The following is a 17,406-nucleotide window of genomic DNA, read 5'->3' as shown; positions in this document are numbered from 1 at the left end:
TTCTGAGATCACATCTGCCAGTTCTTTTAATACTCTTGGATGCAGTTCATCTGGCTCTGGAGACTTGAATACATCTAAACTAGCCAAGTATTCTTGTACTATCTCCTTAGTTATTCTGGGCTGTGTTTCCTCTGCTGAATCATTTGCTCCAAATTCTTCAGGTCGGGCATTGTTTTCTTTATCGGAGAAGACTGAGGCAAAGAAGGCATAGAGGAGTTCAGCCCTTTCTGTGTCCCCTGTTTGCATTTCACCATCTTCTCCTCTGAGTGACCCCACTGTTTCTTTGTTCTTCCTTTTGCTACGAACATACCCATAAAAGCCGTTTTTGTTGCTTTTAACCTCTCTAGCAAGCCTGAGTTCATTCTGTGCTTTAGCTTTTCTGACTTTGTGTCTACACGTGTTGGAGATATGTCAAAATGAGCATGTGAGCATCCCAAGTCTTATTTACTTACTTACTTACTTACTTACTCACTTATTAAATTTATATACTGCTTTGGATAGCCCAGGCAGCAGAGCAAGAGTCTCTTAATCTCAGGGTTGTGGTATCCAGTCCTACATTGGGAAAAAAAGATTCCTGCATTGTGGGGGGTTGGACTGGATGACCCTCACCAGTCCCTTCTAACTCTGCAATTCTGTGATTCTAAGATTCTATCCCACCCTTCACCTGAGGATCACAAGGCAGCCATAGTGGTGAAGCTGATGGAATTTGGAAGCTAACTACCCCTGGAAGGCAGTGTCTTGCCTATCCCAGGGTTATTGCTGGTTTCAGCTCAGGGTTGTTGTTTTAATTTTTAAAAAACCACAAAAACCACTAGATTTTACATTTACTATATTGATCATGTTCTGGTCTGATGCTGGAGCCCACCAGGAAATCAGCAAGGCTGGAGGCAAGGCTGCAGCACCATGGATAGCTCCAAGCGAGCCACTTCTGCAAAGGTTTGGAGCAGACTGAGACCTGCTTCTACCGCCTTCAGAGCCATAAAGGGGAAAGCCTCTGAGCTGAATGCAGGCATTCCTCCTTCATCCCACAGTCTCCCTCCTGATGCACTCCCAGCGCTGCCAGACTATGATGTGTGGCAAGAAGCATCTGATTCGTCAGGCTCAAGGGAGGGTGTCCATGTGGGACTAGGCTCTGACTCTATATAGGCCCTGGTGGTCTAGGGCAGGCTTGTCCAACTTCCAAGAGACTGCAATCTACCCCCGCTATAAAAAAGCTGGTGGTGATGATCTACCCACTGGATTGATCAAAGTTGTTGGGCTTTTTGGGGGAGCTCAAAATTGTTTTTTGGGGTGGTGGAAGGGGTCCTGTGATCTACCGCGATCTATCACAGGCATCCACGATCTACCAGTAGATCGCGATCTACCTGTTGGCCATCCCTGGTCTAGGGAGTTCTTCTGAGAGTTCTTATCTAACCATCTCAGGTGCAGTGGGCTCCCTGTCTACCACCATCAGCTCTGAGCCCTGACCCAGACCCAGACCCTGCAGCCTCCGATTCTGTGCCTAGATCCCTAGATCCCTTGTTCATGACAATTTCATTTTCAATTTGTTTGGCCTCTTTTATCACTCAATCCATCCGATTGCCTTAGATTGTGAGCCCCTAGGGCACAAGGCTATTAACATTTAGAAAAACTGCTGCAAGCTGGTCTGAGCTTATGGGACACAGTGCGACAGAGACTCAAATAAATTTGACAAAGCTGCTTTGAACCCATGGGATAGACTGGGATATAGACTCAAATACAATTGTCTAATCCTCTTTTCAAGCCATCTGAGGCAGTAGCCATCACTGCATTCTTATGGCAGGGAACCTGATAAATTGTGTGCATGCAAAAAGCATTTTGTTTTGTCTGTCCTGAATCTACTGGCAGTTGATTTCATTAGGTGACCAGACTACAGGTTTTTAGCATTTTATGAGCATGTCTCCCTATCCATTCACACCATCCATAACATTATAAATGTATACCATATCCCCTCCTTATTTTTCTCTTCTACAGTATTGTAAGGCTGCAATCCTGTACATGATTACCTGGCTGTAAATCACATGGAAATAAATGGGACCTACCTCTGAGTAGGCATATAAACATTTGCTCTGTAAATCTTGGAGAATGTCAGACTTTATATGTGCCAGTAATGCTTTCTGTAGGCAATAGATTCTAGGCTGTACCTGAAATTGTTTTTATGATGGTACATGAGCTCCAATAAAGAATAAGTAATTGCTGGAGAACCCTCATTTCTATATAAGGGCATTCCAGAAATTTTTATTGAAGTGATTCCCATCCCCGGTTTCAGTACATTTTTATCCTCAAAATATATCTTCAGTGTTTGCTGTCATACCAGTTTAAGGGATGCTTAAAAGGAGCTCATTTGTAGAGCACGTGTGCTGCACTGCACCAGAAGGACTCCTGTTTGTTGTTCACTCATTTACAGTGCCAAGCTTTTGATCCATGTTCACAGAGCACTAACCAAAATACTTACATATCACGTACATTGTTATGAAATACTACTGTTTGATGCGTTGTTTCTCAAACCAGTTTCACGCTGATTGGAGTTCTTAATCCATTCCAAATTCATCTCTAGCCAGGGTGTGCATAGGGTAACGGCATCCCTGTCCTGTTGATGCCCCCTGGTGTGTGCACACAAAGAGAAATGGATCTAACACTAATGAAGCTGTGCTGATGTGAACAGCTGCAGGGGGAGAAAGAGCTGTGAGACACACCGGTGTGTGTGTGTGTGGGGGGGGACATTTGCATAGCACTCTGTGGTGGTGATATCTGCGCCCAACCACTGTCAGAGCAAGTTGCTTGCTTGGAGCTGTCCGTGGTCCTGAAGCCTTGCCTCCTGTAGTTGGCATCTGTTTTTATCATTGAATCATTTCGGAGAGTTTCATGGCAAGTGATTCATAAATGAAATTAAATCAATTGCTCAAAATATAGCCAAATGAATATATATATATATATATATATATATATATATATATACTGTGTGTAAATATGCATATTATTCCATAGCACAGATAGAATGTCCCAAGAGAGCTCATCTAAGGGGCAGAAGTCTTGTCTACTCTAATGCACTACTTTCCCCCCACCATTAGATCATACAACAAACTTTGTCTCCAACTTGGAATCAAATGCTGCTGTTTAATAATATTGTGCTTCATGGGGATGGAAAAGAAATTGCTGAATTCCCCCCAGTGATCGTCGTAGAGCTCTACGATGATGATGCAGTGGTAAATATGATTTTCTCCACCTTGTTTGTTTGTTTGTTTGTTTCAACCTCAATATGGGTGGAATTCAGAGTATTGCTAAGGAGATGCTGAATTAGTGCAAGCATTTGCGTTTCAAGGCCCCCAAGCCACCCCCAGGAGAATAAAGAGACAAGGACACAGAATTTTAAGCCACAACTTTATTGGTTACAGAATGTGAGCGGTATTGGCTTAGGCATTGGCATCAACAGACTATATCTGACTTCTGCCCACCTTGCAGGAAGTCTGGTAAGGGTAAACCACCAGTAGGGGGAGCCCCACTGATGCGGATCAACTTGAGCATCCCCTGGGTTCCCGCTGGGGTCGTGGCATGGCCCTAGACCTTCCCCAGGCTTCGGACGAGATCCACACCCCCAGATTCCTTTAACGGAAAACGCTTACGCATAGAGGAGCAGGTGATGGCTGCACCTCCCCTCCCCCACACATCGCTATTCCAATGCCTAACCGTCAAACCTTACAAAGTTGTGACGATTGCTACGAGGTAGGTGAAAACCAAGTGGCTGGTGCCAATTTGCCAAGTGGAAAAAAGTACTACCAGGCCCCTCAATGGCAACCAACTGAAGTCCATAGCAAGGCCAATGACACAACCTGGGAAAAGGGTGCGAGGGCAGGAGATCCGCGGCGCGAGGCTGAAAGAGGAAGCCTCAGAATCGCACCATGGCTTAAATCGTCCCTGGCCATGCCCCCAAGTGACCTGATTGGCCGCCTGGCAACCTGACATGGCCAGGGTCTCCCCCAGCGTGATGCGGGACCCCGCCCCACCCTGACGCTGAGGGGAGTGGCTAGGTGGTCAGACCGCAACCCGGCCCCACCAGGAAGTGGACCCGATTTCTGCTTGCCTGGTGGAATGATCTCCCTTCTCATCTCTCTACATGGTGTTAGGAGATGGTGGTCTCCTGATTACCCACCCCCAAAGCTGATTGGGGAGTTGGGGGCAGAGAAGAGGGGCAATCCCTGTTGCACCAGTGGGATCCATTGAGTTGGCTCCCACAGGCGCAAGTATTTAGTTAAATCCACCCCTGAGCCCCTGTATTACATTTGCTTACATAGCAAATGATGTTGACCGTTCAAAGGTTTGAATGAACTGTCCTTTTTTAATAGAGTGCAGTGATGCATTGGATGCCTGGACAAATTATAATTCATCATTTATTCAGTTTACATCTTGCCCTTCCTCCCAACGGAAATTATGCATAGCTCTGTGTTTGTGTTACGTAATTTATCCCACTTCCGTCCAACATGTAGAAAGGGCTAAGAAAAGAAACCGTGCCCTGTTTGATTACAGAAGTTGCCAACTTTTGATTTCAGAAATGCTGGTCTCCTTTTCTGGGGTAACAGGAGCAGATCTGGGAGGGTTGCAGAGGGTGAGGAAGGTATCAAATGTTGCCCAGGGCCACCTAAAAAGGCACTGAGGACTACATGCTGCCCCGAGGCCTTGTGTTAGACCACTCAAGTCTAGCAGGCTTCCTCAACCTCAGCCCTCCAGATGTTTTGAGACTATAGTTCCCATCATCCCTGAGCACTGGTCCTGCTAGCTAGGGATCATGGGAGTTGTAGGCCAAAAACATCTGGAGGGCCGAGGTTGAGGAAGCCTGCTCTAGAGCAGAGGTGGGGAGCCTTCTGCAACCTTCAGTTGACAATTCTGAGTGACAGAGTGACCTGTCTTTGTCATGGCAGAAAGTGGAGTGGGAGGGAGAAGAACATGTCAGAGCAAAAAGGAGTGCCCTCAACATCTTTCAGCTCTGGTATATGGGCCCTTGTGGATTGCCCCCATGGCATGGTACCCCATGACAGGTGGCGTTGTTTTTTTAAGGTCCCCATTCCTACTTTCTTCATGGTCAGCTCTCTGAGGCTGAGGCCCAGCATCACAAAACAGAGCACAGCTTGTAGCATGATATCTGCTGGCTGCTGGGTCACTAATAATAATAATAATAATAATAATAATAATAATACAGTGGTGCCTCGCAAGACGAAATTAATTCGTTCTGCGAGTTTTGTCGTCTTGCGAATTTTTCGTCTTGCGAAGCATGGTTTCCCATAGGAATGCATTGAAAATCATTGCAATCAAAACAAACTTGCAAGACGTTTTCGTTTTTCGTCTTGCGAAGCAACTCAAAAAACGAAAAACTCTTTCATCTTGCGAGTTTTTCGTCTTGCGAGTTTTTCGTCTTGCGAGGTACCACTGTAATAATTTTTATTTATAGCTCGCCCTCCCCAGCCAAGGCCGGGCTCAGGGCAGCTAACAAGCAATAATAAAAACAAGCTGAATGAATACAACTTAAAAACAAGATTAAAATACAACATTAAAATATTAAAATGCAGCCTCATCACAGGAGGAGAAAGGAGAAAAGAAAGAGGGGAGGGAATCAAATTGGCTCCAAGCCAAAGGCCAGGCGGAACAACTCTGTCTTACAGGCCCTGCGGAAAGAAATCAGATCCTGCAGGGCCCTGGTCTCATGAAACAGAGCGTTCCACCAGTGTTGAAAAGGCCCTGGCTCTGGTTGAAGCTAATCTAACTTCCTTAGGGCCCGGGACCTCTAGGGTGTTGCTATTTATGGACCTTAAGGTCCTCCGTGGGGCATACCTCCGTGGGCGGTCCCATAGGCACGAGGGTCCTAGGCTGTGAAGGGTCTAAAGACACACCAAGCATTTAAAGCATTTTTACAGAAGATGGCTACATCCCAATGAATCCTGGAAGCTGTAGTTTGTGAAGGGTGATGGAAACTACGAGGGGTAAACTACAGTTTCCATAATTCTTTGGGTGACACCATGTGCATTGAATGTGCTTTGCATACATGGTGTGGACGTGATCTTCTGCATATCCCAAACTCTGGTTGTAGGAGTGGTTTTGTATGAACAGCACAATGTGAAGATAAATGACGGTCTGCTAAGTCTCTCTCTTTTTAAAAAACGTCTAGGGTAAATCAGAATATATTGGTTCTACCGTTGCTGCTCCTGTGACAACATTGGCTGGTCAGAAATATGAGCCGCCTAAACTGAGTTACCACCCAGTGTACTTTGGAAATATTTCTGGAGGGGACCTCCTTGCTGCATTTGAATTGCTGCAGGTGAGCTTCAACGAATATTCTTATCCATGGTTTTTTATTGGTGAATGTCTGAAAACAACCAGAGCAGTTGGTGCATTTGCAACACAGGGTTGCTGTTGTTTGTTTGTTTCTTTGTGTGTGTGTGATTTTTCTTTTTGCTGGGACAAGGAGATGAAAGCTATCCCTTCCTGTGTCTCCTCACCCTTTCAAAGTATTCTGCTGCTGCGGCTTTCTGTATGTATGCATGGTTCACACATAGTGCTAAACCAGGGTTTGTTAGCCATGGTTCAATAAACCGTGGTTTCAGTGTTGAGTGTGAACTCAGCTTAGCAGCCTAACTGTGATTTACTAACTGTGGTTAAAATTTGCACGTGAACCAAGGTTTGTGGTTGGTTTATACTATTTAGTGACTTTGAACCAAAGCTTAGCATTGCGTGTGAACTAAGGAGCCACCCAAAAGTGAGTGAAGAACAGCAAAATATTCAAGCCACTCTCAAGGCTCACTTGCTCTCATTGGCACTTTTAACTATTCTGCTGCGTAATAGGCCAGGGTTTAAGATGCTTTAGCTTTACCTATGGTTTCTTAACTATGGTTAATGTGAATGCTGACCAAGGGTTAGCAAATTGTGCGAACCAGGCTAATAAGTGCAAAAACTCAGCTACCACCTGAAGTAATAGAGAGGATTGCTTGCTCATGAGAAAACTGACTGGTGGGGAGGACTCCTTCAGGAATTGGAATCCTTCCCAACCACGAGATCTTCTGTTTTCATAAAACCAGACTAGATAATGTGTTGCAATCCTGAGACTGGGGACTACAATTCCCATCTTCCCTGACTATTGGTCATAAAGGCTGGGGCTGATGCTGGGCTGACCCAAGACATTTTGCTACCTCAGCAGAAGAAAATATGGTGTCTCATATTTTTGTGATTATTTTGTTTTAATCACACTTTAATTGTACACACTTTCACCTAAAGCATGTATTATGCATGCGCTCTTCTAAAATGTGTGATTTTTAATGTTTTTGATGCATTTGTAGACACAATTTTAGAGGTAGAACTGCATTGCAAAATTTGAAGAGATGCATAATCTGATTGGCAACATCGTTCCAATCCATATATAAATCTGGGACCAGCAAGTTAGGTCATTTCACTTTAAAATGCAGACTGAATAAACCCTCTTCCAACCCTAGTTCTGATGTAGTTCTCAACTTAAAAAAAAAAGTATCAAATTACATTTAAAAATGCATATTTGCAGGGTGACAGTATGCAGATGCATATTTAAATATGCATTTAAAAGCAATTTTTGCGCAAATGAAGATTAATGTGAAAATGGGATTGAACGGATTTATGGATTAATGCATATTAAAGCGTCAGGGACTGGAGACAGACTGATTTCCCTGTCCCTGGAGATTTATTAGCATTAGCTTTATCAGTTTGCAAAAGTCAGGAAGGCCTTTTCCTCTGTTTTACCTACAACTGCTTTAGAATTCTGCTCAGTGCCGACTGTTCTATATATAGATGACAGTAAATCATCTTGTAACTCTCACTGCTCTCCATATTTCCGCAGCTCACCAGTATATTCAGACAAGGCTTTTCTGTGCTTCGGCAAGGCATTAAACGCAACTTCTCTTCTTCAGCATAAACACTCCCCTATGGTTGATCTGAGTCCATGAAAAACAGGTGGCACTCATTTGATAGAAACAAAAGCTGCAAACTTTATATGTCCCCCAAGATTGCCCCTCCGTGCCTTGACCTTTCCAAGAGAAATAATTTAGCTTCATTGCTGCGAAGAACTTTGAATAACCTTTCATTTGTGAGCGGCAGTAATTATATTATGACTCTGCCAATGGATGGATGTGATTACCCTGTAGCTACCTTGTGAAAAACTGTTCCGCCACATAATGGACCTGTATTGGTAATGACTGTCTGAATCAGGCTGCTCCCTCAGAAAACTAAAATTTAATGTGAGACAATCACAAGTTGACAGCTATGGTACTGGCTTTTGGCTTCCTTCTCCTTAGTCTCAGTGTTGCTATCAAAGGACTCAGTATGGAGGAGGATGGGGCCAAATCAGAATTAGCTGGCTCTTAGGTGGTTACATCCGAAATTCGGTAGAGAAATTTGGATTTGGTCTGGTAAGCTGAGCAATGCAAACTACTTTGAAACCATTGTGTCAGCCAATGAATTAATTTCCTTTTCTCAGTTATTGGCTACAACCACTTGATTTGGGTAATTCAATAACACAGAAGAGCTTTCCAGGGATCTTCTTATATGCGATGAATGGCTTTGTGTACAGCAAAACGGCTCTCTAAAGCCTTTCCGTTATGTCACACTTCCAAAGCGTGTTTCTAATTTTAGCTACCGTAAATGTGAGTGGAAAGCCCAAAAGATCCAGGAATCTTTACTGTTCAGCAGATGGGAGGAGATGTTTGGAATAAGCCAGACACAGCAAACAACTCCAAATTAGCCTTAAGAACCGTAGGTGTGAATTTCAGCAACATTGTTGTGACTGCTGTGAAGAATATGACTATGTCAAACAATGTATGTTGCTGAGAATTAGGAACATAGGAAGCTGTCCTCTACCAACTCAGAACGTTGTTTCATGTAGCTCAGTATTGTCTCCACTGAGCAACAACCACTCTCCAGGGTTTCAGACATAATACTAGTAATAATCTTTTAGCTGGCACATCTTCTCTACTGCATATTCTAGGAGCATCCAACACCTGCTCCTATTAGTATAACTGGAAAAATGACCACAGATTCTAATAAGCCACCTGGCCTACTTGTGCAGTGGGGTGGCGCTGTGGTCTAAACCACTGAGCCTCTTGGGCTTGCTGATTGGAAGGTCGGCGGTTTGAATCCCCGCAACAGAGTGAGCTCCCATTGCTCTGTCCCAACTTCTGCCAACCTAGCAGTTCGAAAGCATGCCAGTGCAAGTAGATAAATAGGTACTGCTGTGGTGGGAGGGTAAACGGTGTTTCCATGTGCCCTAGCACACATCACAGTCCTCTGTGCACCAGTAGCGATTTAGTCATGCTGACCACATGACCCGGAAAGCTGTCTGTGGACAAACACTGGCTCCCTCGGCCCGAAAGCAAGATGAGCGCTGCAACCCCATAGTCACCTTTGACTGGACTTAACCACCCAGGGGTCCTTGACCTTAACCTCTCTTTTTTTGGCTTGCAGTGAAAATTGCTGGGGAATCTTTGTAGGGTCTTACCTTTCCTTAAAAGCAGCATATCTAAATAGTAAAACATTGAGGTGGCTTCATTTTGCAGATCTCCGATTCCGGCCCTGAAAACCTCCCACCTGTGGATCCTGCAGATGCCAGTATGATCTACCCAGTCCCAGCCAACATCAGACCTGTCTTGAGTAAATACAGAGTAGAGGTGAGTTAACACAAAATGATGTGTTGGGGTCTCATTTCTTATCAGCCGCAGGCAACACCTTCACATTTCTATAGCTTCCTGATCTATGACTGTCATCTCTGCTCCAATGCTTCAGTCGAACTTTCTACTTTGTTTTCAAGCATTTGCTTGCACGTTTCACTGCTTAAATGCTGGCAGGGGGGATTTTAAAAACTGCTCCAAGAAGGGAATAAGGGACAGAAATGCGACTTTGCAAATGTCACAAAGGCCACCAATCAGCACTCTGCACAGCCTTGCTTCAAGGAGGGTGCAACATATGGCTTCTTGAGCAACGTAAGAGTCCGCCAATTACTACCCTGCAATCTAGAAACATTTCCCTTTAAGGGAAGGAAAGGTCACCCAAACATGATGCATATGCCATTGCAGCAGGCTCACTGCTAAAATGATTCTAGATCATTTTGGAGAGACCTGGTCTGAATAGAGATACTGGATTCTTGTCTCATTACACATGGTAAAGCTATTTTTCATCACCTGCATAATATCCCTTGCTTTTTCCTGTAGGACTAATTGCAGTTGTTAACAGTCGTCAACAGGTTTATCATACCCATTGAGCCAATCACCCATCTCCTACTACCATTCTGAGAAAAACCCCACCCCACCCTCCCACTGTATATAAGGGGCTGGTGACTTCTTTTTCAGTGTATCTGAAGAAGTGTGCATGCACACGAAAGCTTATACCTAGAACAAACTTAGTTGGTCTCTAAGGTGCAACTGCACTATTTTTTTAATTTTTTATTTTGACTGCTAAAATGATGTACATCTGCTGTACCCACTTTTGGTAAAGGAGCTTAAGACACCCCATTGATATTCACTGTGTATCTTGTTTGTAAATCACACTTCATCCTTCAGGTTGCTAGAACATGGATATACCTGCAGTTGGTCCTCAAAATACTCCCAAGAATTAGGCACGGTTGAGAGTAGATAGTGGCTTACCCTAACCCCCATACCCAATCCTGCAAATGAGCTTCATGGCTAAATAAAGCTTTGAACCCAAGTCTTTCCAAATCAAGGCCAACTTGGGTCACTTCCAGACATTATTGGAGGATGGTTGGAGGATGGATGGTGGCTAACAGATTGAGGTTGAATCCTGACAAGACAGAAGTACTGTTTTGGGGGGAGAGGAGGCAGGCAGGTGTGGAGGACTCCCTGGTCCTGAATGGGGTAACTGTGCCCCTGAAGGACCAGGTGCGCAGCCTGGGAGTCATTCTGGACTCACAGCTGTCCATGGAAGCTCAGGTCAATTCTGTGTCCAGGGCGGCTGTCTACCAGCTCCATCTGGTACGCAGGATGAGACCCTATCTGCCCGCCGACTGTCTCGCCAGAGTGGTGCATGCTCTAGTTATCTCCCGCTTGAACTACTGCAATGTGCTCTACGTGGGGCTACCTTTAAAGGTGACCTGGAAACTACAGCTAATCCAGAACGCGGCAGCTAGACTGGTGACTGGGAGCGGCCGCCGAGACCACATAACATCGGTCTTGAAAGACCTACATTGGCTCCCAGTACGTTTCCGAGCACAATTCAAAGTGCTGGTGCTGACCTTTAAAGCCATAAACAGCCTCGGTCCAGTATACCTGAAGGAGCGTCTCCACCCCCATCGTTCTGCCTGGACACTGAGGTCCAGCACCGAGGGCCTTCTGGCGGTTCCCTCACTGTTACAGGGAATCAGGCAGAGGACCTTCTGTATAGTGGCACCCGCCCTGTGGAACGCCCTCGCACCAGATGTCAAAGAGAACAACAACTACCAGACTTTTAGAAGACATCTGAAGGCAGCCCTCTTTAGGGAAGCTTTTAATGTTTAACAGACCACTGTATTTTAATACTCAGTTGGAAGCCGCCCAGAGTGGCTGGGGAAAGCCATCCAGATGGGCGGGGTATAAATAATAGATTCTATTCTATTCTATTCTATTCTATTCTATTCTATTCTATTCTATTCTATTCTACCAAGTCAAACCATTGGTCCATTCAGCCCAGTATTGCTGACACTAACTGACAGTAGCTCCCCAAGGTTTCACACTGGGGATGTTCCCAGCCCTACCTAGAGACACAGGGCTTTGCACCCGGAACCTTTTGCATGCAAAGCAGGTGCTCTCCCACTGAGCTATGGCTCCTCTCTATATATTTCCCTGTGTGGCAACAGGGGTGAATTACTTTCTTCTAGACACACAACACACAGCCTTACAGATTCCAATTATTTGCAGTTGCCAAGCAAGATTCTTATCCAGAAGAGATGGAAACTTGCTGGGCATAAATCTTTGGAAACAACTCATTATTCTCTTTCTCTCTTTTCCCTCGCCCCCAGTTGGTAAATCAGTTTTTAAAGAATCATCTTGAGGTGCTATTTGTCACTATTTAAGGGACAGGGAAGGGACGCAGGTGGCACTGTGAGTTAAACCACAGAGCCTAGGGCTTACCGATCAGAAGGTCAGCGGTTCGAATCCTTGCGACGGGGTGAGCTCCCGTTGCTTGGTTCCTGCTCCTGCCAACCTAGCAGTTTGAAAGCACGTCAAAGTGCAAGTAGATAAACAGGTACCGCTCCAGCGGGAAGGTAAACGGCGTTTCTGTGCGCTGCTCTGATTTGCCGGAAGCGGCTTAGTCATGCTGGGCACATGACCCGGAAGCTGTACGCCGGCCAATAAAGTGAGATGAGCGCTGCAACCCCAGAGTCGTCCACGACTGGACCTAATGGTCAGGGGTCCCTTTACCTTCTAAGGGGCAGGGAAGAGCACTTTTCAGGCATTTAGCCTGAACATTCAAGGGCAAAAAGTGTGGGGGCCTGGGACATATACTCCAAGCCCATACCTGCTGGGACTGATTGGATGCAGAAGAATGGTGGGAAGAACCAACTGGGGAACCTCCAAAGGAAGGAGGCTCAGAGCCCAGCAATTGGTGGTGGCATGACAATGAGTGCTCAAAAGGAGAAGACTAGGAGGAGGAGGAGGTGGAGGTGTCGGAAGCTGAAGAGGTAACAGGGCTTAGTGTGCAGGGAGAGTCTATGGCAGAGAGCAGTCCAGAATCAGAGGCGGAAGCTGAAGCTGAAGCAGGGGAGAAAGGAGACCAAGAGGCAGAGATGGGTCAGGCTGGTGAAGAGACAGAGCTGTCTCCCCCTCCTGCTGCAACAAGCTCACCTCACCCCCGGTCTCCCAGAAGAGGAACGCAGTGGGAGGAGCAAAGGCAGGTATGCCGGCGCAGTCTCAGATTGCTTGGGGAGAACCCTGAAGCGCTTAAGCAGCTGTAGGGAGGTGGGGACCTCCAGTTTCTGCAACTGCTTCACAGGGACAAGACCAACTGAATAAGAGCTGCTGTGCAAATTAGGCCTGACACTCCTTTGCTGATCCTGGTTTCTTTGCTTTCCAATAAGGAGTTAACTCCACTTAGTTCGTGTGATTTACTACTGGCTCTCTCCTGACACTGGGCATGACCGCTCCACCCCACGTTACCTTTTTGCACTGTGGGAAGGCATGAATGTAATCAGAAATTTCCCTGTGATTAGGATAGGGTTACCAGACGTCCCCGTTTCCCGGGGACAGTCCCCGGATTTGCGAATAAGTTCTTGGACAAATTCCATCCCCGGAATGTCCCCAGATTTCATCCAATGTCCCCGGGAAACGCAGCAGCGGCAGTCTCAGCAGCCCAGAGCAGTTGGCTCTGGCTGGCTTCAGGAGCTGCTCAGAAGTCCCCATATGATGGTGGTGCAGAGGCTCTAAGATGCAGTTTCCGGGCTGCCTCTACCTTCCCTGACCCCAGCAACTAAGCTGTGAAGGGAGGCTTCATGCTGACTATCAGATTAAGGTTACCATACATCCCCATTTCCCAGGGACAGTCCCCGGATTTACAAATCAGTCCCCATACAAAATCCATTGAAGTTGAAAAGTGTCCCCAGATTCATTGAAAAAAATCTGATAACCTTAGATTAGGACAGCTTGGTGGTGCAGCTGAATGCACTTAAACCCTGCCCTGCCTGATCCAGACTTTTGCAATAAATATGTGAAGGTCAGGAGTGGAGGGTTCAGGCTGCTGCATGTGGAAATGTTTGGAGCACATGGCTTGCTCTCGTGTGTTTAGGGTGAAAGTCTGAAGTGAACAATGCAGAACAAGCGAAGTTAGAACACAGATAGCTGCCTTAGGCTGAATCAGACCAGTATAAGGCCAAATTGTGAGCCTCGTCCCTTCTATCCCCACATCTGAAATACAGGGGGCGATAACCTGGCCTACCTTGCAGGACTGCTGCAATTGCAAGTACTCAGATAATGTACAGAAATGAATTGCACACACGCTAAGTGTTTTTCTTATCCCCGTTGAAAGGTTCTCTTCTGGGGTCTCCGTGAACTGAAGAAGGTTCAGCTCCTTTCTGTGGATCGCCCACAAGTTCTCATTGAATGTGCCAGCAAAGGGGTGAAATCGTGTGTCATCCAGAGCTACAAAAACAATCCAAATTTTAATGTCCAGGCAGACTGGTTTGAAGTGGTAAGTATGTATAACTTGCTGCTGGTCAGACTCCCTCTTTCCTCTCCCCCCCCCCCCTGAAAAACAAGCAGCAGAGTAAAGTTTGGGAATAACCCATGGGATAATTAAGAGCCAGCCAGGATGCAGTAAAAGAAGGTGCTGATTTCTTTTCTTTTCTTCAGAAGTGGGGCTGGGGAGATGGTGGTTCCAATTTTAGCGCAGCTCACAGGGTGACTTTGGACCAACTATCATCCCTAAACTTAAAGCTGCCTCAGAGGGTTCTTATGAGGATAAACTGTGGGGGTCTCATATATTCAACCTAGGTGTTATGTACGGAGTTGAATAGGATCCAAAAGGCAGCAGTCTGATTGGTCCTAGAACAATAGGATTCAGAATGCAGCAGCCTGATTGGTCCTAGAACAATGCAGCAGTATGATTGGTCTGCAGGAGCCACCCAATCCAGCTCCGGATGGAAGTGAATCCACAACCTGATTGGCCTACAGGAGAATCCCGGAATTAGCCAATCACGTGCAGCCCATTGTGTAAATAATGTATATAAAGCAGATACTTTGGGGGAACATTCATTCCTCCTCACCACTATGAGCTGAATAAAGAGCAGGAAATCCACGCTCGACTCCGAGTGTATTTCACTGGCGACGAAGGTGGGATCCTGCTGAGCTGACCGCCACACACAGCACCGCAGCACCCCCGCCTGCTGCACCGCTAGTCGAGAGTGGATTTCACTAGGGATGGATGAGAAATGTAAGTTTACATTTCAATAAGAAACTGCCTAATTCGCATTTCTTAAACCTATAGAAGAACCAAAACGCAGCTGTCCTTTTAAGTTTGCACATCTCCAAGATTCACGATAGAGTTCTCGAACCAAACAATATGCACAAAAATGTTTGTATTAGGGGAAGTGTGCAGAAAAGCTGTGCGTATATTAGTGAAAGCAACATCCAAAATACGTTATACTAGGGCAGATTGCTTGCAAAAATGTGCATATTCGTCAAAACGGCATCCAAAAATGTGTTTATTATGAGCAACCTGCACTAAAATGCTGTTGATTTTTTTATAAGGATTTGTTTTTATTGTAAATTGCTTGCAGACATTTGGGAGTTGCCAAGAGGTGACGGGCCCTTTGTTCAATGTGGCTTGTGAATTAATAGATCAAATTAGAGTTATCCTGTTAGATTTTGCAAAGAGCAAAATATGGTGGTTCTTGGGTGCAACAGGGACAAGAATAGAAACATTTAAGATTACAGCTTTGCTAAAGCTAAACAGGTGAGGATGAGAGATCATTGGGAGCCCTGTGTGAAGAGTATATAAAAAGAAACATGTACAGGTAGGTGAAATTTCTCGAGTCACGGACAAAGTTTCATCAGTTTGGAAGATCCTGAAGAGGCCAAATTTCTATGGAAACCGAAACAGTTAGTGAAGCCAAAGTTGCAGGGGATTATATTGTATTTCTCTGCATTAGATAGCTGCTACATCTCGGATTAAAACAAAATTATCAATGGGCCAGTGAGTAAATTCTGGTAACCACCACTCCAGAAGACAAAGAATTGATTATTATTGGATCTTGTCCTTTCTCCTCTGCTAGGAACTGCCTGAAAACGAACTGCTGCACCCACCTCTTAGCATCTGTGTAGTTGACTGGAGAGCCTTTGGACGCAGCACTTTGGTTGGAACCCACACCATCAATTGCCTGAAGCAGTTTCTGTATAAGCCTAAAGAACTGCCTGCCTCACCAGCAAAAGAGCCCGACATTGTGGAAATCGACAAAGGTAAGAAGTGCTGAGCATTTGCGTCCAAGAGGCTTATATTCACATGAGTAAATGACCTTATATTTGTATGAGTCTTAAATATGCTATGAGCAAGCTCACATAGAAAATATCTGCATGGTTTTTATAGCTTAGTTTATTGCTGAGGGATGGGGGGAAATCACGTTATAGACCAAAGGCGATCAATATAGCCTGGCAATAATGAGTAATTGGCTGTGGTCCACCATAGGATGTTGATTTTATTTATTCATTTATTCAATTTGTATACTACCCTTCATCTGAAGATCTCAAGGCAGTTCACAGAATAAAAATACAAAAAGGAAACACAAAATATATGGTAAGAACAAGCACACAAAAAAAACTCCCACAAACTCCCTCCTCCCACAAACACATTTAAAAGGGCCTTAGAATGTTAATCAGCCAAAGGCCTGGATGAAGAGAAATGTTTTCGCCTGGCGCCTGAAGTTGTATTATTATTATTATTATTATTCCACAAACAGAATTTTGTGGAGCATTCCACAAACAGAGAGCCACTGCAGAGCCCCTCACTATCACTGTGTGTGAGCCAAGAGATTTCTTTCATTGATATCTCCCATAATTCTTCAGCGGCCATTCACACTCATTATCAATGACATTTATTGAAACCTGCAAAGCATTAAAACAACCCTTGCTATGCAGGTATAAAGTCCCAGGTTTAATCCTTGGGATTATTATTATTATTATTATTATTATTATTATTATTATTATTTTATTTATATCCCGCCCATCTGGCTGGGTTTCCCCAGCCACTCTGGGCATCTTACAGAATATATAAAACATAATAAAACATCAAACAGCCCTGTCAGGCAGGGCTGAAAGATCTTGACAGAAGAGCGTGGCTGGATCAGGCCAAAGACCCATCTCGTCCAGTTTCTCACAGTGGCCAACCAATAGCCTCTGGGAAGACCACGAGCGGGGCCTGGGCATTCAGAGGCATACTGCCTCTGACAAGAGGAGACAGAACACATCCATTATAACTGGTAGCCATTGATAGAGTGATCCTCCATTTTTCTCTAGTAGATGTGGCAGAGTCTAATTCTCAATTTAATGCAGTTTTGAGAAGGCCCACAGTTTGCTGAGAGAGCCCACTAGGTGAGCCACCGCAATAACAAGTGTTTCTGGTTTCCAGCTTCACCCGCTCCAGCGCAACTTCAGTCGCAGCAGCCTGAAGAGTCTTCAGGAGATCATGTCTATATTGACGTGGAACATGGTGAGCCTGTGTTGGCCGTGCCAGAGCCATCGGCTCCATCGCCTCTGCCAGCACCTTCCCTGAAACCTGCTTCCCCTCCTACCTCGGCACCTGCAAAAGACGAGAAGCAAAAAGTAGGTACCATTACAGTAGCTGGCTGGCTTCATCCTGGATCTCTGGGATAGTACATTTTCTTCCGTATTGAGTGAACTAATATTC

At 45.2% G+C, this 17,406-nt stretch overlaps 1 protein-coding gene across 2 annotated transcripts in view; it reads left to right on the top strand.

Annotated features, from left to right (window-relative positions):
- Nucleotides 1–17,406, top strand: part of FER1L6 (fer-1 like family member 6) — a 132,481-nt gene that overhangs the window by 77,365 nt on the left and 37,710 nt on the right. For both annotated transcript variants that reach the window (XM_081012469.1, XM_081012468.1), the window contains exons 21-26: nucleotides 3,090–3,224; nucleotides 6,176–6,325; nucleotides 9,582–9,692; nucleotides 14,035–14,196; nucleotides 15,779–15,962; nucleotides 17,128–17,321. In XM_081012469.1, the coding sequence (XP_080868595.1) occupies nucleotides 3,090–3,224; nucleotides 6,176–6,325; nucleotides 9,582–9,692; nucleotides 14,035–14,196; nucleotides 15,779–15,962; nucleotides 17,128–17,321 (936 nt within the window). The remainder of the gene's footprint in view (nucleotides 1–3,089; nucleotides 3,225–6,175; nucleotides 6,326–9,581; nucleotides 9,693–14,034; nucleotides 14,197–15,778; nucleotides 15,963–17,127; nucleotides 17,322–17,406) is intronic.

Source organism: Podarcis pityusensis, assembly GCF_964106645.2.
Source record: "Podarcis pityusensis genome assembly, chromosome: 7".
NCBI classification, from domain to species: Eukaryota; Metazoa; Chordata; class Lepidosauria; order Squamata; family Lacertidae; genus Podarcis; species Podarcis pityusensis.
Note: the sequence above shows the minus strand (reverse complement) of the source record. Positions and strands in the feature narration are given on the sequence as shown.